The sequence below is a fragment of the Malurus melanocephalus genome, unplaced genomic scaffold (assembly GCF_030028575.1).
Source record: "Malurus melanocephalus ecotype Western Australia unplaced genomic scaffold, MMel_1.1 scaffold_669, whole genome shotgun sequence".
Classification (NCBI taxonomy): Eukaryota; Metazoa; Chordata; class Aves; order Passeriformes; family Maluridae; genus Malurus; species Malurus melanocephalus.
In genome coordinates this window covers 152,324-174,534 of record NW_026623901.1, presented here as the reverse complement: position 1 = coordinate 174,534, position 22,211 = coordinate 152,324, and the positions used below count along the sequence as shown (strand labels likewise).

At 62.3% G+C, this 22,211-nt stretch overlaps 3 protein-coding genes across 3 annotated transcripts; 1 reads left to right on the top strand and 2 right to left on the bottom strand.

Moving 5' to 3' along the window:
• Nucleotides 1-4,523: 4,523 nt before the first annotated feature.
• Nucleotides 4,524-9,113, bottom strand: SLC35E4 (solute carrier family 35 member E4). Its single transcript, XM_057383906.1, has 2 exons — nucleotides 8,113-9,113; nucleotides 4,524-6,731 (listed from the first exon to the last, which is right to left on the bottom strand). The coding sequence occupies exons 1-2, from the start codon at nucleotides 8,711-8,713 to the stop codon at nucleotides 6,313-6,315; spliced, it is 1,020 nt and encodes a 339-aa protein (XP_057239889.1). The 5' UTR covers nucleotides 8,714-9,113; the 3' UTR covers nucleotides 4,524-6,312.
• A 525-nt stretch (nucleotides 9,114-9,638) lies between these two features.
• On the bottom strand, nucleotides 9,639-13,740 carry TCN2 (transcobalamin 2). Its single transcript, XM_057383905.1, has 10 exons — nucleotides 12,631-13,740; nucleotides 11,912-12,101; nucleotides 11,791-11,838; nucleotides 11,577-11,710; nucleotides 11,330-11,488; nucleotides 11,079-11,254; nucleotides 10,420-10,594; nucleotides 10,140-10,332; nucleotides 9,857-9,978; nucleotides 9,639-9,767 (listed from the first exon to the last, which is right to left on the bottom strand). The coding sequence occupies exons 1-10, from the start codon at nucleotides 12,686-12,688 to the stop codon at nucleotides 9,706-9,708; spliced, it is 1,317 nt and encodes a 438-aa protein (XP_057239888.1). The 5' UTR covers nucleotides 12,689-13,740; the 3' UTR covers nucleotides 9,639-9,705.
• A 340-nt stretch (nucleotides 13,741-14,080) lies between these two features.
• On the top strand, nucleotides 14,081-21,563 carry PES1 (pescadillo ribosomal biogenesis factor 1). Its single transcript, XM_057383903.1, has 15 exons — nucleotides 14,081-14,164; nucleotides 14,553-14,632; nucleotides 15,230-15,383; nucleotides 15,458-15,567; nucleotides 16,516-16,687; nucleotides 16,881-16,970; nucleotides 18,094-18,210; nucleotides 18,354-18,431; nucleotides 19,117-19,206; nucleotides 19,360-19,490; nucleotides 19,615-19,740; nucleotides 19,834-20,018; nucleotides 20,103-20,257; nucleotides 20,637-20,804; nucleotides 21,104-21,563. Exons 1-15 carry the CDS (start codon nucleotides 14,141-14,143, stop codon nucleotides 21,188-21,190), a joined length of 1,767 nt encoding a protein of 588 aa, XP_057239886.1. The 5' UTR covers nucleotides 14,081-14,140; the 3' UTR covers nucleotides 21,191-21,563.
• The last annotated feature ends 648 nt before the right edge of the window (nucleotides 21,564-22,211 follow it).

Here is a 22,211-nt window from a genome sequence, read left to right as displayed (position 1 = left end):
CGACAGCTGGGATCCTCAGCATGGGGACACACATGGGTGAGTCAGTCCCCACCGTCTGCTTGGCCTGATGGAGCACCTCCATGTCTCAAACAAAAATAGAATCATGGAATCATGGAATCATGGGATCATGGAATGGTTTGGGTTGGATGGGACTTTAAAGCCCATCTGGTGCCAACCCTATCATGGTCAGGGACACCTCCCACTGTCCCAGGCTGCTCCAAGCCCCAATGTCCAGCCTGGCCTTGGACACTGCCAGGGATCCAGGGGCAGCCACAGCTGCTCTGGGCACCCTGTGCCAGGGCCTCCCCACCTCACAAGGCAGGATTTCTTCAAAATATCTAATCTAAACCTATTCTCCTTCAATTTGAAACCATGCCTCCTCATCCTGTCCCTCAAGGCCCTTGACCAAAGTCTCTCTCCATCTTTCTTATTGGCTCTTTCAGATACTGGAAGGCTATAATTAGGTCACTCCAAAGCCTTTTCTTCTTCAGGCTGAGCTATCCCAATTCTCACAGCAGAGCTGCTCCATCATCTTGGTGCCTCCTCTGAGCTCCTCCAGCAGCTCCACATTCTTCCTGTGCTGGGCCCAGGGCTGGGGCAGTTCTGCAGGTGGGGTCTCACCTGAGCGAGGCAGAGGAGCAGAAACCCCCCCTCCCCTGCTGCCCACGTTGGGGCTCAGCCCAGGGCACTGCTGGCTTTCTCCAAGGTCAGATCCTGCCATCCTATCAGAGATCCCAACAACCGCTCTTGGCAGCAGGGTCAGGCCAGTACAAAGCTCAGCACCAGCAGCTCTGGATGCTCAGCTCTCTGACCAGGATGGAACCCCATGTTTATGGAAGTGAAGTTGCTTCTCCATGTACTGTGGTGGAGAGAGAGCTGTGGTGACCTCTTGGCAAGAAATCCAGGGAAAGCCAGCAGCAGTTCTTCCAGATCCACRCTGGAGCACTGAAAATAAACTCCCATCTGAGGAGCAGGAACATGAAGTCTATGCTGCAGAAAGTACAGAGGATCTGAGATACCCCAGTGAGTAGTGGATTTTACTATAAATAAAATCAGCACAGTTTTCACATCTCATTTGTACCAGGGCCCTGACAGGGACTCTGAGACCACCACGTGCTCAGGGAATGTTGTTTTTTTCCAGCACAAACTGTGCTGCTGAGGCAGTACAGCAACTTGCTGTGAGTCAGGAGACTTGGAATGTCACCAACACTTGTTTTTCCTAACTGGAATACAGCTCTGAGTTTTGAGACAGCAACACAAAGTCCTGTCATCTTCAGTCTTCCAGAGAGGGAAGGAAGAGCACGGGCTCCAGCATCTGTGGTTGGGATAGACCCAAAGATGTCCTGACYCTTTCCCTTCCCCCACCTGATTGGCACAACTCTTTTTCAGGAGATGCCTTGGCCTTCTTTAGAACATCCATGGTTGTTGTCCCTGCCCGTAACAGGGCATTGGAACAAGATGAACTTAGAGGTTACTTCCAACCCAAACTGTTCCATGATTTTAGGATTTGGGCAAGCTGCTTGTGCTCATGAAGACCCCATTCCTTGCTGGGGTCCCACAGCCCCAAGAGATGGGAGGGGTTGGAGCCAGGTCGGGGTCAGGCTCTTCTCCCAGGGAACAAGAGACAGGACAAGGGAGATGGCCTCAAGTTGTTCCGGGGGAGGTTTAGGAAATTTTTTTTCACAGAAAGGGTGGTAAGGCATTGGAACAGGCTGCCTGGGACTACAGGTCCCCATCCCTGTAAATATTATAAAAAYGTGTATGTGGCACTTGGGGACATGGCTTAGGGCTGACCTTGGYTGTGCTAGAGGAATGGTTGGATTTAGTGATCTTAGAGAGCTTTTYCAACCTTAACCATTCCATGATTCACTAATTCTATGACTTTAAAAATGTCTTCAAGCTCCTGTGATTTCATCTTTAGAAACTCAGCTACTCAGCCAAGAGCCTGCTCAGTGTAGGGCAGGAGCCTGTGACAGAGAGAGCCACCAGTGAAGCCACCAAATGGTTAAGGAGAAAGCTTGGAGAGGATTTGTTACTGCTGGAGCAGAGACTGTGGGACTGGAAAGGAATCTGAGGGRTCATCCTGTCCCTCTCCTGACCTCCAGTCCCATTTGGGCTGCTTCAAGCATTCTCAGATCTCTGTCCCTGGGCCAGGTTGTCCTACCAGGAAAAATGCAGTCTTCCTACATCCACCTTAAAAAAGGCTTTGCCAACCTAACCCAGCCCCACAGGCAGGACAGTCCCTGACACTATTTGAGGACTGTGATGGGGTAGGTTTAAGAGCACAGCTCAGCATATCCCGGAAGGATATAATTTCCTGGCTCAGACTCCCCAGCTTAGCAAGTGTTTGTTGCTGCTGCTTCCTGCTGCAGATCCCAAATCCCGATGTGCCAGTGCAGCTCCYGACGGGCCTCAGGGCGACAGTTAATCCCTGTCCTGAACCAGAGATAATTTCCACCCTGTGCCTGTGCTCCCAGGCACGCAGTAAATCCACCCTGGATTTCCTCTCCTCTGTGTGGGCACACGCTGCTCCTGCTCCGGCGCCATCCCAGCACGTTCCGGCACCAATTCCAAGGAAGGGTTCAGCACTGGTTCAGCAGCAGATCCAGGAAAAACTGCCTGGCTAGATGTCATAACTACACCATCACACTGAACGCACATTTATTTCTCCCATCTTGGACTTTCACGCTTCACCTGGAGATCCTTGATGGAGAGAGACTTGAGACAAGGACCTGGAGTGCCAGGACAAGGGGAATGGCTTCCCAGTGCCAGAGGGCAGGGATGGATGGGATATTGGGAAGGAATTGTTCCCTGGAAGGATGGGGAGGCCCTGGCACAGGGTGCCCAGAGAAGCTGTGGCTGCCCCTGGATCCCTGGCAGTGTCCAAGGCCAGGCTGGACATTGGGGCTKGGAGCAGCCTGGGACAGTGGAAGGTGTCCCTGCTCATGRCAGGGGTGGGATGGGATGACCTTTAAGTTCCCTTCCCATCCAAACCATTCCATGATTCCATGATTCKGTGTCAGCCAGCACCTCCAAGCATGTGGAGATGCCACCCATTCCTCAGAGCTGTGACCCCTCCTCACAAGGGCTGTSCCCATCATTCCCTGCTCCAGCTRGGCTCATCCTGCCCCATGCCAGGGACTGCTCTCCGGGAAGGTGTCCCATTCGCTCTTGGGGGTCCCATCTGCTCCCCTCCTGCAAAACCCCAGGGCTGGGATGACCCAGCTTGGCCAAAGCAGCACTGGGCTCAGGACACGGGCAGCTGTTGGAGTGACAGGGGGAAACCCAATCCTTCCTGGGGCYGGAGCAGAGGGATAGCACCAGGCTGAGATCACAGCCCAGAATACCCAGTGAGAGGGTCACCACACGGGCCACCCTCCTGCCACTGCCAGGCCCTCCMTGGGCACCACAACCCCCAGTCCCACCCCTCAGGACCCCCATGGCCAGCCCAGCTCTGGCCACCACTGCACAGGGACACCCGGCACCCATATCTGGCCATACTCCCTGGAGCTGCAGGGCACCAGGAGYACAAGGCACTGAATCCATGGTGGAAAAGGCAAAGCCGTGGATGGAGCCAAKATCAGGGCAGACCCCAGTGCCAACAAATGAGTCAGGGGGCTGSGATAGGAAGGGATGCCATCGGGAAGGGTTCCTGAGCCAGCGAGGCCACAAGCAGCCGGTTTTACAGGTACCACTTCTCCTGGAAAACCAAAAGGCTTTCTAACACTCCCTGCTATGGAAAAGCCTCTGGAATGCAAGCCCAGAAAGCAAACAGGCTCCTGGCCAGAACAGGGCCCACTGAGTGATACGTGGGGGCCCTTTGTATTCTTTTCGGGATGGGCACCACTCCAGCCACACCTGGGACACCCTGGCAAAGGTGACAGCGGTGGTGACGCTCTGGGCACAGCCCGGAGAGCTGCCCTCCCCTCACAGTGTGTTGGGAAGGACCTGCTCCTCAGGTGCTGCTRGAATTGGCCTCCAAACTCACTGCCCTCCTTTCCATAATGGAAAAAAATCGCTGTTTGGGAACRAGGGCGGGAACCAGCGTGGATTTTCCAGGGGAAGTGGGCTGTGCTTATGTGCTGAAGTGAGTCACTGGGCTGAAGAGGGAAGGGCATGGTGTAATTTTTGGGGCTGTCCTGTGCAGGGCCAGGAGCTGGATCCATGATCCTTGTGGGTCACTTCCAGCTCAGGATATTCCATGATTCCATGACTCAGGAGACAGGATGCTCCAGCATCATGCCACCCCAGGGCAGGGTGGAGCTCCCAGCCCTTCTCCAGACACTTGTGGTCAGTGACACCTCCCCGTGTCACCACATCCCTCCCATGTCCTCTGGGGTGTCCCAGTGCCAGCGCTGGGGCTGCCAAACCGCAGCTGTCCCTGCTGGAGCTGGAGATGCTGGAAACGGCTTCCCCAGGAGCTGGAACATCCCGAAGCATTTCTGTGCCTCAGTTTCCTATCCCCGCACTGGGTGTTCCTCCCTTCCTTCCTYCTTGGGCAGGAGATCACAGGGAGCCGAGGGTGGAGTACAACAAAAATAGAGCTTTATTTTGGGACAAGTGCAATTGGAGCTGGGTCCTTCGGCCCCGGCGTAGAGACATGAGCGTGGCAACAGCCACCACGGACCCTGGCAGCGGTGCCAGGGCACACACACGGGGCTGTCCCTTTGCCATGGTGAGTGTGTGCTGTGTCACAGCCCAGCACTGTCCCGTGTCACAGCCCAGCACCGTCCTGGAGTGATGGCAGCTGGTCTGGGCTGCTTCCGTCACCTCAGCCGGGCTCTCGGCATCCCAGCCACGGATGCCAGTCTGCAGTGAGCTGGGAGGGACTGGGACAGGGCCGGAGCTGTGGGGGCCGGCAGGGCACAGTGGGGACAAAGACAATGCTGACAGGACCACCGGCAGCCCCATGGGATTGTCACGGCACAGTGGGGATGGGGACAGGAGAGGGGACACGCACCTGCCCTGTCCTGGGCGTCCCATTGGCCACAAGAACCGAGTGTACAGAGAGCCAGGGGCCACTCCAGCCAGCAGAGCTCAGTAGTGACACTGACACACACACACACACACACACACACACACACACACACACACGTGTGCAGGTGGGACAGCAGCCAGAGGCATTGAGCCGTGGATCCAGAGCTGTGGATCCAGAGCCGTGTCCCTGGGCGTGCCCAGCCTGTGTGTGCACACAGGGACACACGTGCAGAGCCAGTGCACACACACAGGTACCTGCTCACCTGCACAGAGCCACTGTGCACAGCGGTACCTGCCAGCAGCACACACCTGCAGCACACACACAGAGCGCTGTGCACGCATGGAGGGGCACTGACACATCCACTGTGCACACCAGCACACGTGTGCCACACACACACACTCACATATGTACAGTCTGTACCAATGCACACGTGCCCACGAGCACAAGACCTGCCTGCACAGAGCCTGTGCACACCAACATGCACATCAACACACATTTGCACACCAACACACACAGAGCTGTGCACACCAACGTGTGCAGTGTCGTACACATCAACACGTGTGCCCCACAGAGCCACACTCACACCCGCAGAGCCTGTGCACACCCACAAGCAGAGCTGTACACAGATCCACTCACACCTGCAGAACCTGTGCAATTCAACACACACGTGTGCAGTGTCATACAGAGCAGCACACACATGTGCAGAGCTGTGTACACAACACACGTGTACAGAGCTGTGCACACTGACACACGCAGTATCATACAGAGCAGCACACGTGTGCAGAGCTGTGCACACGTGTGTACACACAGAGCTGTGCACACTGACACATTCAGTGTCATACAGAACAGCACACGCGTGTRCAGAGCTGTGCACAGACACATGTAGTGTCATCCAGAGCAGCACACACATGTGCACACTGCTGTGCACACTGACACATACAGCATCATACAGAGCAGCACTCACACGTGCACAGAGCTGTGCACACATGTGTACACACAGAGCTGTGCACACTGACACATGTGCAGTGTCACACAGCAGCACACATGCTTGCACACAGCTGTGCACACAACACACACGTGCACACCAGCACATCCTTGTGCACAGTGCTGTGCAAACRAGGATGTGCACTCAGATCTGGGCACACCAGAAAGCACATGTGCACACAGCCATGCACACTGACACACATGTGCACAGCACCGTGCACCTCAGTACCTGTGTGCACACAGAGCCGTGCACACTGGCACACGTGCACACACGTGCACAGAGTCACACACGGGCACACACGTGCTCAGCACTCCCCCAGAGCCCTCCCGGCCCCCAGCCCCACGGGTCCCTACTCGTGGCGCGGGTGCTGCCGCAGCCCCCAGCAGGCAGCCAGCAGCCGGGGCTGGTGGTACAGCACCATCCCGGCCAGTGTCAGCGCCACGCCGGCRTAGCCCAGCGCGCCCAGCCGCGTGCCGAACAGCAGCCACGACAGCAGCAGGTTGCCCACCACGGTGAGGCTGCCCAGGAGGTGCAGCGTGAGGGCAGAGGTGAGGGACAGGAGGCAGGAGGTGGCCAGGTTGTAGAGGACGGAGCCCAGGCAGCTGAGCAGGACGCAGCCCCAGAGCGCGGCGTCGGGGCGAAGGACGCCCTGCCACGAGGGACCCAGCTCCAGCGCTACAGCTGCCCCAAACAGCAGCACGAAGCTGGGCAGGGACGTCAGGCCGAGCAGGGACAGCGCATCCAGACGGTCCTCCTGCAGCAGCACACCTGGGGGGACAGGGGACAGTCAGTGGGACATTCCATGGGGACATCCACCTGCTGCAGGGACACCCAGCACCCACCAACACGGGTCCAAGTGGCAAAGAAATCCCAAAAGTCACTGGGAAGGTGAGAATGACTGGGGGGCAGTTCCTTCCATGGGCTGGGGGTGCCCTGGTTTGCAGAATCCCAGTTCCTTGGTTTGGCTGTGTCTCTGTTCAGGGGTTTGGGACTCCTTCATTTCTGGGATTCCCTGGTTTATGGGTGCCCATATGGGTTTATGGTGCTTCCTGGCTCAGGAAGTCTCCCACTCTGGGGATGCCCTGGTTCAGAGGGTGTCTGGTTTCAAAGACTGGGGTTCGGGGATGAGGGTGCTACAGGGAGGGTTGGACAAGGCAGCTTTCCCAGCCCATTTTGGGGCATTTGTCCCCATGTCTCCCCCTCTGGGTCATCCGAGGACGGTGGGGACAGCAGGCACAGCAGGGCTGGCTGCCACACACAGACATAGTCCTACCCTCCCCAGGGCCACTGTCCCTGTCCCACCCGRGGTGAAAAGATGACAGGACAGTGGCACAATGACCAGCAGTGTCCCTTRGGAGGCCACAGCACCCCAGTACAGCCACGAGGACCTCAGGGCAGGCACAGGCCCCGTGCCAGAGCCCGTCCCCACAGTGCCCCGAGTCACAGGCTCCAGAGGAAACGCTCCCTTCCCAGCCAAAAACATTCCRGCTGGCTCCTCGCTGCCATCTGCCAAGGACACCGAGGCCTGGCTGGCACCGTGGCCACCAGAGTCCCCAGGAAGGGGGCACTCGCAGTGGGTCCAGCAGCCCACGGTGCTTGCAGCGAGCCCACGGGGACGGGACACGCTGGGTGACCCTGAGCCACACTGAGGCACTGCCACCCCACACGGCTCTGATGCCACATGACACCAATGGTGTCACCACCAACAAAGTGAAGTCACATCACCTCAGAGCCCTGAGCACGACGGAGGCAAGGGTGGCTCTGGGGTGGCACCAGGGACAGAGTGGGCAAAGGGTGGCACTGGAGCTGGAGTGATACAAGGGTGGCACCAGGGCCAACAGGGACAGCAGGTAGCACTGGCACTGGGGTGAAACTGGGAGCCAGAATGCCACCAGGGTCGGGGTGACAATGGAGTGCCACTAAGCCCAGGGTGGGCAGGGAATGTCACCAGCACCAGAGTGGCCCTGGGTGGGGATGGGGTCGCAGTGGGGCTGGAGTGACACCGGGGTGGGCAGCGGGTGGTGGGGCAAGCAGGGAGACCCCCCAGCACCAGTGTGACCCCAAAATGACACCAACACCGCTGCGCCCCAGGAGCCGCGCCAGTGGAAAGCAGACATGCAAGACGGGGAAGGGGACAGGTGGCACTTACTCTGCTGGATGGACTTGAGGGCGCGGAGCACAGTGGCAGCCAGCAGGAAGCCGCAGCCGGGCTGGGAGAAGCAGAGGCCGCCGGCGATGCTGCAGGCGGCCCCGGCGCACACCGGCCCCATGGCCCAGAACTGCAGCGGGTGCGGCCGGCGGCCCCCCAGCACCCCCAGCACCAGCGTCACCAGCGGCGTGGTGGTGGCCACGGCCTGCGCCACGTCCAGCTGCACGTAGCTCAGGCCCAGGTTGCCCAGGGCCACGCTGGTGCAGAAGGTGAGGCTGAGCAGGTAGATCCTGGCGCGGGGCCGGGGTCCCGGGACCCGCGCCCAGCCCAGCGGGTAGCCCACGGCCACGCCGGACAGCATGTGCAGCGCCGAGAGCAGCAGCGGGTAGCGGAACCCGTGCGCCGCGAAGATCCACTTGTTGAGGCCGGCCATGGTGGTGCCGGTGCCCAGCCAGGCCAGCACGCTGAGGGTCAGCGGCAGCGCCGGCCCCGGTGGCCGCCCCCCGTCCGCCTGCCCCGGGTCGGGCTTCCAGGGCCGCAGGCTCCCCTCGGCCGCCGGGCTCATCGCGGCTTCATCGCCCCGCCGCGACCGCGGGCACATGGGCACCGGCTCCGCTGCCTCCGGCCGCCCCTCGCCGCTCTGCCCCGTCCTCCCGAGAGCCCCGCGATGGGTGCMGGTGACAGCGGCGGTGATTGCGGCGCTGGCGCGGCGGCGGCGGCCGCGCTGTCCCCGCTGTCCGCGGTATCGTCCTCCGACCGAGAGTGCTGGCGGGGCTCAGCGCCGGGGTGGCGGTGCCATGTGCCGGGGAGGAGGCGGCGGCGGCCGGTGCCAGCGGAAAGTTTGGTGATGGCGGGAGCGGAGGGCGGAGGCTCCTCCCTGCCAGGCCATGGCGTCACTGCCGGGAGGGCGGGGCACGGCGGGCAGGGGCACGGCGGGACCGGGGACACACCCAGCCCGAGCGGCGGGGGCCGCGGGGCACCCCCGTTCAGATCCGGCCGCTCCGGGTGCGCGGCGGCTCCGTGGTGACAGCGGGGCCGCGTCCCAGCCCCGCCCGGCGCTCCCGGCCCCATCGCTCCCGGCCCGGGAGCCCGAACCGCACGGACACCCCCGCCCCGACACCGCCGCTGCCCCGGAGATTTCGGGGCTGGGATTAAACTTGCGGGGGAATCTCGCGGGTTTGGACACAACTGGGGTCCCCGAGCCCTGGGGCAGTGGGGGCTCAGCGCCCGCCCAGGGGGTTTTGGAGGAGGAGGATCCTAGCTGGCAGCTTGCTGAGGATGGACAGCGCTGACTCGGACTCCCCGGCTCTTTGGGMTTCCCAAAAATGCTCTGGACGCCCYCAAAATGGTTGCTCCTAGCAGCCGCCTGCCCTATCCTCACGTGGGACAGGACTGGAGGAGCTGCTGGTCTGGGTGTCCCCGTCCCGCTGCACCCTTAGGACTCCGGGGAATCGCGTGTGTTCCCTCCCCCTCCCCCCGGAGGGTTTGGGGTGGGGGCCCACGGAAAGCAGGAGGCAGGGAGCCGGCAGGTCCTGTGTCCACATCCATTGCYATCATTCATGTGTCCACATTCATTGGCATCACCCCCACCCACTACCACTCGCYGAGGCGCAGGATGAGGGTCTCCCCRTCTTGGGGTCTGTAGTCGGCGATGCCTGCGGAGAGAGGTCTGCAGGTGACACCGTGGCCATAGCACTGCAGGAGAACCCTGCCACCTCCCCAGGGACCCCCAGCCACCACTCACCCATCTGCAGGGGGGTGTCGGGCGCCYTCAGGAGCTGCCAGTAGTTGCGCTTCTCCTGCCGGGCCTCCAGCCCCAGCACGTGGGTCAGGAAAGGGCCATGGGCGGTGTCCTGGGTGTCGAACCTGCGGGGTGGCACAGCGGGGGCGGGGGTGAGGGTCCGGCTCGGGACAGAGCTGCTCTCAAGGGAGCTGCGCGGTGGGAACCGGGGGGAGCCCRTGGCGCTGGTGCGGGACACGAGGCCACCGCAGTGTGACCCCCGGGGAACCCGCGTGGGGCCACATACCTGAAGTCRTGGGGTTCCAGCGCAGCGGCCGCCTGCAGCACGTCCAGCAGGGAGGCGGCGGCGGGCACCGGCACCGCGCGATCATAGAGCCGGAGCTCGTCRCACCAGGGCAGGGGACACTCCACCTGCAGCTGCACCGTCTTGTTTCCTGGCACCTCACTCGGGGGCTCCATGTCCTCGGGGGTCAGCGTATCTGGGGGAAGCCACCGCAGYCCTGGTGACACCCAGCCACCACCATGGTGGTGTGGCCAGCCCCACCCCGGCTGCCCCCAGCTCCTACCCGGCTCCTCCAGGCAGGGCAAAGAGGAGATGTCCAGGTAGGAGCGGCCGTGCAGCACCGGCAGWGCCTGGGCCATGGTGGCGGCCGTGCCGAAGGCGTCCAGGTTRTYCAGCAGCGCAGCCACAGCCTGGCCRAAYRCCGGCTCCGTCCGGCATGCGCCCGTGGCCAGCAGCACCTGGCACAGGGAATGATGGAAGTGAGGGGAACAGGGAATAGGGTTGGGCACTCAGACTCTGCACACAGTGGAGCATCACCAGCCCTGGGGCAGCTGCCTCTGCCTGGGCACCCACACCTGCATCTGTGCCCCACATCAGCACCCGCACCCCACATCTGCACCCACATCTGCATCCCACAACTGCACTCACATCGCACAACTGCACCCACAGTTGCACCCCACATCTGCACCCGCATCTGCATCCCACAACTGCACCCACATCGGCATCCACACCCCACATCTGCACCTGCATCAGCACCTGCACCCCATACCTGCCCCTGTACCTACACCCACATTTGTACCCAAACCCCACACCTGTCCCTGTACCACACAGGGACACAGACCACACCCACATCTGCCCTGCTCCCACACTCACAGCTGCAGTCCTGCTTCCCCCATGCCCGTTCTCAGGGCCAGCCCAGATGTCCCCTCTGGTGACACMCACCTGCAGGGCCCACGGGGTGCTGTAGATGTTGCCGATGACAYCGTCGGGGCCCTGGGCTTTGGCCATGCTCCTGCTGGCCCCATGCACAACCTCCCGGAGCTCRCCCGCCAGCGTGGTCCCCACCAACCTCCTCCGCTCCAGGCAGGTGAAAGCCAGCGCCACCACGGCCTCCGTGTCTGCAGGGACACCCCGGTGTCACCCCGGGGTCACGSACCTGCTGGGTGCCACCGCCCGTGCCCACGGGTCCTTACCCACRGCACCGCTGCCGTGCCCGAGCCTGCCATGGCGCTGGGCCGCCAGGAGCCGCCGGATCACCTCCTCCCGCACCTGCTTGTGGTGCACRCACAGCGCCAACACGCCCAGTCCATACTGGTAGAAACTGCTGAGGGGGTGGCCGTGCCGCCGGGAGCCTGGGGACGAAGTGCGCTGTCACCGGGGCGAGCCAGTGTCCCATGGCCAGACGTGGCAGGCACTTACGCCGCACAGGGACACTCTCACCAGTCCAGTCCTCCTCCAGGTGGTACTTGAGCCACGTCACCAGCGAGCGGTGGGGACTCTTGGGGGGACAGGTGGCCCGCAGCCCCAGCAGGTACAGCGCCAGCCGCCCCGTCTGCGGCCGCTCCGCCGCGCTCCTGCAAGGCAGCGGTCACCTCCCAGGACACGGCCCGTGCTGTCACCTGCCCCGTGGGGACACAGGGGCAGCCACACCTACGTGCTGTGCTCGACGTCCCACCGAGAGTGGCCGTGGGCCTGCAGGCTCCTGTGGGGACAGAGCGTCAGCGTGGGGAGGGACGGGGGTGTCCCCAAAGGCACGCAGGGYTCCCGGGACCCACCTGCCGTAGGGGTGTCGGAAGGTGTCCTGCAGCCGCTCCAGGTAGCGCCGCTCCAGCCGCAGGTCGTGGTCAGGGGCCAGGCGCAGGGCCAGGTACACGGCGGGGTCGGGGTCCCGCGCAGGGTCCCCCGCCAGCCCCAGAAGCCGCGCACTCAATGCCCGCACGGCGCCCACAGAGTCCCCTGGGGGCTCTGCCCCAGCCCGGCAGAGGCAACGCAGATGAGGGGGCACCAGAGACCGAGATCCCCCCCCAAAAAAACAGCCTTGCTACCTCACAGCCCCCCCCAAAGCTGTGGGGACAGACCCCCAGCACCCACCCCTGCCACACTCCCCATACCCTCTTGTATCCCCCTTAAATCCCATAACCTCCATATTTCCCACCAAAACAAGAGAAAGAAACGAAGTAAGGGACATGATGTGAAGCGGGAGTGCAGAGAGCCCTAAAGGAGTGACACCCCTGTCCCCAGGGACCCGTGGGAGCGGTGGGCACGGGCTGGCTCCGGGCACGGGAAAGGGTTGCAGCAATCAGGATGGAGGAAGCTGAGCCCGGACAATTCGTCACCCAGGGCTGTCACAAGACCCCGTCCTCCCCAGGGCCCGGCTGGGGCAGGGGATGGGGCTCATCACCCCCAGCCCCGCTCCTCGGGGTCCCCCAGCGCAGGGCAAATCCCCGGGCCGGGGGATCCCGGGCGGGTTTGGGGGGACCGGGGCCGCACTCACCGCAGCAGCGGGCGGGCAGCAGCGCGGGCAGCAGCAGCACGACGAGCGGCAGCCACATGCTGGAGCGTGACAGGGGGGACACGGGGGTGACACAGCTGGGCACAGCACCGCCGGACAGCCGGGAGTGGCGGGATGAGCCGGGACGGGCCGGGGACAGGGACACGGACAGGGACAGGACGGGAAGGTGTGGCGAGGGGCCGCTTCCGCACAGCGGCGCCGACTCAGCACAAACGGGGCAGAACTTTGGCTGAGGCGCTGCCCGGGGGAGCGGGGGCAGCCCCGGCCAGCTCGGGACGCCCTGACCCGAGGTGCCGCCGTTCGGGTCAGCACCGGCGGTCACAGCCCGAAAATAGACGGGAATGGAACAGTGCCAAATCCGGCCCTTTTGGAAATGGCAACTCCCCTGCTCGCCTCCGACTGGGGTTTAATTGAGAAATGGAGATTGAGCAGCCGCGCCCGAGAGCCGAGGGACGGGCGTGGGGGCGGCGAACCCGAAAAAATGAATCCCTAAAGCCGGGGGGTGTGGGAGTAGTGAGCCCCGAAAGGTAAAACCGCCCTGCCCGAKGGAACGTGGAGTCCTGAGCCATAAAACCCAACCCCCCAGCCCAGGAGGGGGTCCCAAGGCAGCGCTGAGGATCCGTCAGCCTGGGGACACCCGAGCACGGGGGGGCGACGGCTCTGGGGGCTCCCCTGCCATCGAGACCCTCCGTGCCCGGCTGTGCCCWGAACACCCGCCCCACTGCGGGCCCCGCGGGCCGGTGCTGCGGCCTCAGGGACTACAAGAAGGTAGCGGGACCTCCGAGCCCGGACAGGGACCCGCTGAGCGAGATGCCGGTGTGTGACCGGCGACCGGCACCGGGCCCCAGTCCGGGAACCCCGCCCAGCCAGCTCTGCCTCGCTATATCCCGGTACACCCCGCGCAGGCCCGCCCCGGTACATCCCGGCGTGCTCCGCGTTCATTCCTGCCGCGCTGTATCCCAGTATGCACAGAGCTGCTCCGCCTCGGTATATCCCGGCATGCCTTGCGCTGCAAGGCCCCGATACATCCCAGCGCACTTTGTGCCACTTATGCCCCTCTATATCCCGGCATGCTGCGCGCTACCAGGCCTCGGTACATCCCGGCGTGCTTTGCGCCACCCTGGCCGCGCTATGTCCCAACATGCCCCACGCTGCCCCTCAATATCCCAGTGTGCCCCGCGCCCCAGGACCCCTCCTGGGAGGACTCTGAGCTGCCCGCTGTGCGCCTGACCGAGCTTCCCCTCTGCCTCCTGTCCCGGCCCCGCCGCCCCCCCGAGCCTCTCGTTCTGCCCGCGCTGTTCTCCGTGTCCGCGCTGTTCTCCGTGTCCGCGCTGTTCTCCGTGTCCGCGCTGTTCGCCGTGTCCGCGCCGCCCTGGTGCCCGGTGCGGGGCCGCTCCGGTGTGCGCAGGCCCGGCCGCGGGCGCAGGCGGGGCGCGGGCAGCCCGGGGTCCTGCATTGCGCGGGCGCACGTGGCGGCGGCGGCGGCGGGACCATGGGCGGGCTGGAGAAGAAGAAGGTACCGGGCCCTTCCCCGCCCGTCCCGCCGGCCGCGGTCACACTCCCGGGCCTTTGCCCGTCCCCCGTTGCCTTCCCGTGCCGTGTCCCTCTCTTTCCCTTCCTCCTCGGTGCTGTCTCCGTCCCTCCCCCCGGTGTCGGTGCCGGTCCGTGCCTGCTCCCCCCGCTCCGGTGCCAGTGACATCCCCCAGCCGTGTCGCGCTCCTCCGCCCCTCCCCGGTAGCGGTGCTCCTCTCCCGGTGCCCGATTCCCGGCCGTGCCTCTTGGCCCCTCCCCGCCCCCATCCCGCCGTTCCCGTTTCTCCTCTCTCCGGTCCCGGTGGCCCCGGGGTGGTTGTGGGGGTCCCCTCAGCACCTCCGAGCCCCCCCAATGCCGCAATCTCTCCCCAGTACGAGCGCGGAGCCGCCACCAACTACATCACCCGGAACCGGGCCCGTAAGAAGCTGCAGCTGAGCCTGCCTGACTTCAGGTGCGCCGGGACCCCCAGAACCCCCGGACCGAGCCCCCGCCCCTGAACCCGCATCCCTCCGGTGCCCTCAACTGCCCCGGACCCCCGATCCCTACCCAGGGAAGCGACGGGAGCGGTGGGGTGGCCCTGGGACCTCCCAAACCCCTCCCCCGGGATCCCTTCCCAAACCCCCTGAAAATCCCCTAAGCGCCCCGTTCCTCTGGGCTTTCCCCTCTCAGATCCCCCGGGGCAGCCTGAACACCCCAAGAGCCCCCGTGGGACCCCTGAACTGCCCTCAGACTCTGCAGACCCCCTGCTCCCCCTCAGGCACCCCACAGCCCGTCAGTTCTGCCCATCCAGACCCCACTGATCGCTCCCCTGGGACCCCAATCCCTACCTGGGGACACAGAGGGATCCGAAATGTGCGCTGGGTGTGTGGGGTGGCCTTGGGGCACCCTGATGTCCCCTGTCTCTCAGGCCCATGGAGCGGTGTCCTGTGTGTCCTGGACTTCAGGCTGCCAAGTTTGGGGTTCCCCCTCCAAGGGATGGGCCCAGGGTGTCCCAGGGAACACAGGGGTGCCCTGTCCCCCCCCATCCCAGCCCTGTCCTTGTCCCCAGGCGTCTCTGCATCCTCAARGGCATTTACCCCCATGAGCCCAAGCACAAGAAGAAGGTGAACAAAGGCTCCACTGCGCCCAGGACCTTCTACCTGCTCAAGGACATCAAATTCCTGCTCCATGAGCCCATCGTCAACAAATTCCGGGAATACAAGGTGATTTTCCCACCCGAGTGGCCCCTGGGGGTGGTCCTGTGCCACAGAACCCCCACATCCCCCTGTCCCCCCAGGTGTTTGTCCGGAAGCTCCGCAAGGCGTACGGGAAGAGCGAGTGGGGCACYGTAGAGCGGCTGAAGGACAACAAACCCACCTACAAACTCGACCACATCGTCAAGGAAAGGTGAGGCAGCCCTGGGGCCCAGCACAGGAGGGACATGGAGCTGCTGGAGGAGTCCAGGGGAGGCCACAGAGCTGCTCCAGGGCTGGAGCCCCTCTGCTCTGGAGCCAGGCTGGGAGAGCTGGGGGTGCTCACCTGGAGAGGAGAAGGATCCAGAGAGAGCTCAGAGCCCCTTTTGGGGCCTAAAGGGGCTCCAGGAGAGCTGGAGAGGGACTGGGGACAAGGGATGGAGGGACAGGACACAGGGAATGGCTTCCCAGTGCCAGAGGGCAGGGATGGATGGGATATTGGGAAGGAATTGYTCCCTGGGAGGGTGGGGAGGCCCTGGCACAGGGTGCCCAGAGAAGCTGTGGCTGCCCCTGGATCCCTGGCAGTGCCCAAGGCCAGGCTGGACATTGGGGCTGGGAGCAGCCTGGGACAGTGGGAGGTGTCCCTGCACATGGCAGGGGGTGGTATAGGATGAGCTTTGAGGTCTCTTCCCAACCAAACCATCCAGGGATTTTCTGATCCATCACAGCATTCGTCCCTCTCTGGGAATCCCCATTGTGTGTAATTCTGGAGGTTTTGATGGAAGTTGGTGTTTCTGGGCTGGAGAAGAGGGAATGAGCGAGCTTGGAATGCCCAGSTGGCTCCAGGAGGACCCAGGGAACTCCCTGCTCTCCCCGTGGGGTGTTTTCCTTGGAGGGCTGGTGAGGGGTTAGTTCTGCCAAGGTTTTGGTGAGTTTGGTGACAGCGAGCGAGGAGGGGACACAGGAGGGAGGAAACCCCACAATCCTTTGAGTCCCTCCATAAATCACGATATTCCACGATTCCCTGACCAGCTTTACTGGCATGTGCAGATGGATGCTCCACAATTCCCATTCTTTTTCTCACCCAGGGTGTCCCCCAGCCCCAGCAGCTTTTGCCGGGCTCGGGGCTGGCTGTGACCCCCTTTGTCCCCCCCGGGCACAGGTACCCCACGTTCATCGATGCCCTGCGGGATCTGGACGATGCCCTGTCCATGTGCTTCCTGTTCTCCACCTTCCCCCGCACGGGCAAGTGCCACGTGCAGACCATCCAGCTGTGCCGGCGCCTGGCCGTGGAGTTCCAGAACTACGTCATTGCCTCGCGCTCCCTGCGCAAGGTGGGGCTGCAGCCATGGGGGGAGGCCTGGGGGGGTGTGGGGGGCTGCCTTTGGGCTCTGCGGGGTCAGATCACGGATCTCCCTGGGATCTGGTGCTTTCTGAGGAACCTTCTGGTGGGGGAAGGGGTGACAAGGACAGGGACACAGCAGCTCGGGGGTTTCTTCCTGCTGAGCCTTYGCTCTGTCCTGCCAGGTGTTCCTCTCCATCAAGGGCATCTACTACCAGGCCGAGGTGCAGGGCCAGCCCATCACCTGGATCACCCCCTATGCCTTCGCCCATGATGTGAGTACCTGGGGAGAGCTGGGGGATCACCAGGGAAGGGTGAGGGGCCATCCCCTGGCACCAGGCTCAGGAGGCACATGGGGACACAGCCCTCGGTCACCCCGGGATGCCCCGGGGCTGCCTGTGCCAGTCTCCCCAGTTCCTCCTGTCCTCAGTTATCCATGTGCTCCTTTATCATCCATTAAAGATTAACCTGTGGGAGCGTGGCTGCTGRAGCAGAAGAAAGGGATGAGTCAGATCCTGCACCTCAGCCAGGGGGTTCTGCTGGGGCCCCCAGGCAGCAGGACAAAGGGAGGTCCCCACCATGCAGGGACAGCTTCCCCTGAGCCTTGGCAGGGGGTCACGGGCACAGCAGGGCTCCTGGGATTTCCAGGGCCAGGCAGGGTGGGGTTAAGGYTTTGTGGTTTTGTGGTTCTGAATCAGAATCCTGGAATGTTTTCAATTGGAAGGGATGTTAAAGCTCACCTTGTCCATGGGCAGGGACATTTTGCACTGTCCCAGGTGGCTCCAGAYACCATCCAACCTGACCTTGAACAGTTCCAGGGGTGGGACAGCCACACCTGGGCATGCTGTGCTAGGGAATCATCACCCTCCTAGGTGATTCCTTCCCAATATTCCATCTACCCCTGCCCTCTGGCAGTGGGAAGCTATTGCCCCTTATCCCACTGTTGTCCAGCTCYGCTGTGTCCTGAACTCCTCACCTTGAGGAGCTGGAGTCCCTGGACCAAGCCCCAAGGTCCCTATCCATGATGGCATAAGGTGCTCCTTGTGCCCAGGGGTGGCAGCAGGACCCTGGTAGGAGCCTGGAGAGCCCTCCCTGCCCAGGGTCTGGTGGTGGCTGTGATCCCTCCGTGACACTGGCAGGCTCAGGCTGRAGAGCAGGGAAAGGTTCTYCTGTCCCCAGAGGGTGCTGGCACTGCCCAGGCTCCCCAGGGAATGGTSMCAGAGCTCCAGGAGCGTTTGGACAGCGCTGCCAGGGATGCACAGGGGGGATTGTTGGGGGCTCTGGGCAGGACTGGGAGCTGGACTGGATGATCCTGTGGGTCCCTCTGTACCTGTGGATGGGATGGGCTCCTGTCCCTGTCCCGTTTAACTCTATGTCCCCTATCCCATGTGCCGACAGCATCCCACAGATGTGGATTACAGGGTCATGGCCACCTTCACCGAGTTCTACACCACCCTCCTGGGCTTCGTCAACTTCCGCCTCTACCACTCCCTGAACCTCCTGTACCCCCCCAAGGTGAGGCCACCACCCACGCCCCAGGTCGCTGTGTCCCACCCTGGGGTGCTGGCAGCCTGGATTGCTGGGAGGGAGGGTGGAAATGTGGGATTTTTGGGGTCTCTGTTTTTGGGAGCTGCCTCCACTCTCCYGTTCCTCCGCAGATCGACAGCCAGGCTGAGGACGAGCTGAAGCCTGCGGAGGGCAAAGAGTATGCCATGGATTCGGAGAGCTACCTGGAGGTGAGGGACACTGCTGGCACTGGGATCGTGGAGATGCTGCTGGCACTGGGATCATGGGGACACTGCTGGCACTGGGATCGTGGGGACACTGCTGGCACTGGGATCGTGGGGACACTGCTGGCACCGGGATCGTGGGGACCCTGCTGGCACTGGGATCGTGGGGACCCTGCTGGCACTGGGATCGTGGGGACCCTGCTGGCACTGGGATCGTGGGGACCCTGCTGGCACTGGGATCGTGGGGACACTGCTGGCACTGGGATCGTGGGGACACTGCTGGCACTGGGATCCATGGGGATGCTGCTGGTGCCAGAATCCCTGGGGACACTGCTGGCACTGGGATCATGGGAACCCTGCTGGCACCATGATCTCTGGGGACCCATCATGTCCTGTCCATGGCTCTCCTGGTGTGGCACCAACGGGCAGAGCCAGATCCCTGCAGGGTAGAGGGGGCTGATCCCAAACTCCCTGTCCCTGTAGGGCAGAGCTGGGCTCAGCCTTGGTCACCACTGGCCTTCTGCATGGCTGGGGACCCTCTAGAGCCCAATGCTGAGGACAGTGCCTGAAGGAAGCTGAATTTTGCTCCATTCCCAGCTCTTTCGGCCTCTGGTGCTGAGAAATCCCCTTTCCCTGTGGGGCTGCCCCTTTTCCCATGCACTGGATGTGAATTTCTGTCCTCCCCCTGCAGAGACTTTCAGCTCTGAGCGCCAGTCTGGCCCGGGCAGTGGCACCGACCCACGAGGACGAGGTGGAGATGGATGAATTCCCAGTGGAAGGGGTAAGAGCCTGCTGAGGAGCTCATCCCTGCCCTTGGGGATCCTGTCCTGTGCCCAGGCTGGCAGTTGGGYGACAGTACCCAGGACCCCCCGTGCCAAATGGGGCTTGGTGGGGCTGTTGGTGGGGAGGAGGCTGAGTGCTCTGCTCTGAGCAGGAGACAGCAGAGCAGATGGACAGCAAGAAGAAGGAGCAGGAGGCTCTGGAGAAGCACAAGAAGCTCTTTGAGGGGCTGCGCTTCTTCCTCAACAGGGAGGTGCCCCGGGAGCCGCTGGCCTTCATCATCCGGTGCGTGGCGGGGGGACAAAGCTCTCTGCAGGACTTTCGGGGCCAACCTGCCCGATGTCACATGGGTGAGGTGACCCTGAGGGTCCCACCCCCCTGCCTGACTCCTGGGTGGCTTTGCTCGCAGCTGCTTTGGTGGCCAGGTGTCCTGGGACAAGTCCTTGTGCATCGGTGCCACCTACGACGCCGCCGACCCGTCCATCACCCATCACATCATCGACCGGCCCCGCGTGGACAAGCAGGTGCTTGGCAGGTGGGTGAGGCGGGGGGGCCCTGCCCGGAACAGCCACCCCAGAGCTGTCCCACGGGCTCCAGAGGCTCAGCTGGGACCCTGTGCCCTGCCCAGGTATTACCTGCAGCCCCAGTGGGTTTTTGACTCGGTGAACGCCAAGCTGTGCCTGCCCGTGGCCGATTATTTCCCCGGGGTCCTGCTGCCCCCGCACCTGTCGCCCTTCGTGACGGAGAAGGAGGGTGACTACGTCCCTCCCGAGAAGCTGAAGCTGCTGGCCCTGCAGAGGGGAGAGAATCCAGGTGCTGGGAGCTCCWGGAGGAGTTTGGGAGCTGGGCTGGGCCTGCTCCAGAGCATCCCAGGGTAATGGTGGTCTCTGCTTGTAGATGAAGAGAGCGAGGAGGAGGAGGAGGAAGACGAGGATGATGAGGATGACAATGACAAAGAAGAGGAGGAAGAGGTAGATGAGTCTGAAAAAGAAGAAGAGATGAAGTTGCAGAAGATGGAAGAGCAGAAGACTCAGAGCACTCAGAGCAACAAGGTGGGAGCCCTGGGGAAGCAGCTTCGGTGGGCTGTCCCTGCTGAGGGGTGGCCCTGTCTTGGGACCCCAGGGACACCCAGACAACCATGGAATGGTTTGGGATGGGAGGGTCCTTAAAGCCTGTCCAGTGCCACTCCCTGCCACGGGCAGGGACACTGTCCACTGTCCCTGGATGCTCCACACCTTGTCCATCTGGCCTCGTACGCTTGCAGGGATTGTCCTGCCCCACATGAGCTGCAGCTCCCGACCCTGTCAGGACCTGCCAGAGGGGCTGGAGGGAGCTGTGGCTCTTCCCTGGCCCGCAGTGAAGGGCTGGACATGCCCATCCCTGTGGAAGGGGTGCCATTCCCGGGATCCTGAGCTCCCTGGCTCCCCACAGGCGCTCCCCGTGAAGGTGACGGAGGGAAAGGTGCACGTGGAGGACAAGCAGCGCCTGGAGCAGGAGCAGCAGAGCGAGGAGAAGCGCTTGGCCATCATGATGATGAAGAAGAGGGAGAAGTACCTCTACAAGAAGATCATGTTCGGGAAGAAGCGCAAAATCCGCGAGGTACCGAGACGGGGCCCCTTTCCTGCATCCTTGGGTGGGCTCTTCCCAAACCCACCCCCTCCTTCAGCCCTTCCTGTCCCTGCTGAAGGTGCTGAGGTCCCTCCCCAGTGTCCCCAGTGTCCCCCATGGTGGGGCAGAGCTCCCTGTGTCCCCTCAGGGCCGTGGGGCCGCTCTCCCTATCCCACCCCAATCCCTGGGCCGTGGGGTCCCTTCCCCACATGCAGCTGAAGCTGTGGTGGGACTGAGGGTCCACAGCCCCTGTCCTGCTCTGASTGAGGGTCTCTGGGGTCTCTCCCCAGGCCAACAAACTGGCTGAGAAGAGGAAAGCCCATGACATGGCCCTCAAGGAGCAGAAGAAGAAGAGCAAGAAGGCACGGCGGGCGTGACAGGGCCAGAGGCTCCTGGATGGTTTTCTGCTGCTGCTTTTGGGTAGAAAAGCCTTGGCTTTGCTCCTTGGACAAAAAAAGCTGTGTTGGAAACATTTCCCACCTGTAAATATACCTGCTGCTGTGACTGTCCCCTGGTCCTGTTACAGACTGTCYTCTCTGTGCTGGTGCCACCTCTGTGAGGAGGAGGCCAAGGAGAGCTCTGGGCTCTGGGATCRTTTCTGTGTGAATTTGCACAGCCCTGGGTGCTGGAGCCTGGCTMCCAGGAGCCCCCCGGGGCAGAGGAGTGCAGAGCCAGGAGCTGCTTCCCAATGTCCACACAGAAACGGTATCCCTGTGTGTTTTTATTTTTAATTAAAGAGGGTGATGCTTTCCTGGTGGTATTTGTTCTGTTCCTTCTGCCTGGGCACAGGGGAGGCTCCTCAGGAGCTGATGTAGAGATCCATGGCYGCACCCAGTGCTGCTGATCCCCTGGGTGCCCTCCTGGCAGTGGCAGTGTAATCCCCCAATTGCAGTTTTTCCCCCAGAACCACTTTKGAGACAYCACAGYCAGGGATGAGGTCTCATGAGGGTTCTGGGCACACCTTTGCTCCCAAGTGTGAAGGTGGAATTTTTGGAGTCCAACCCTGACACTGCTGAGGGGATCTGGGGAGTGACAGCCCCTGGCAGGGAGTGAGCACAGACAGGGAACAGCTGGGAACACCCAGCTCAGAGGACTCTCAGATTTAGTTTCTTTTCCTAGATCTCTTTTTTTCTTTTCTAATTTTCAATTTAAGTGCTTTTTTYCTTTCTACCATTTCCAGTTTGCTTTTTTTTTTTCTCCCACTCTTCTCCCCCTCTCTCTGCATTTGTTTTCCTTTTTAGGTTTGTTTTTTTTCAATTTTCTGTTTTCTCTCTTTTTCCTTTTGCCTTTTTTTCCCTTCCCTTCCTCTCCCTTTCTCTCCTCTCCCTTTCTCTCCTCTCCCTTTCTCTCCTCTCCCTTTCTCTCCTCTCCCTTTCTCTCCTCTCCCTTTCTCTCCTC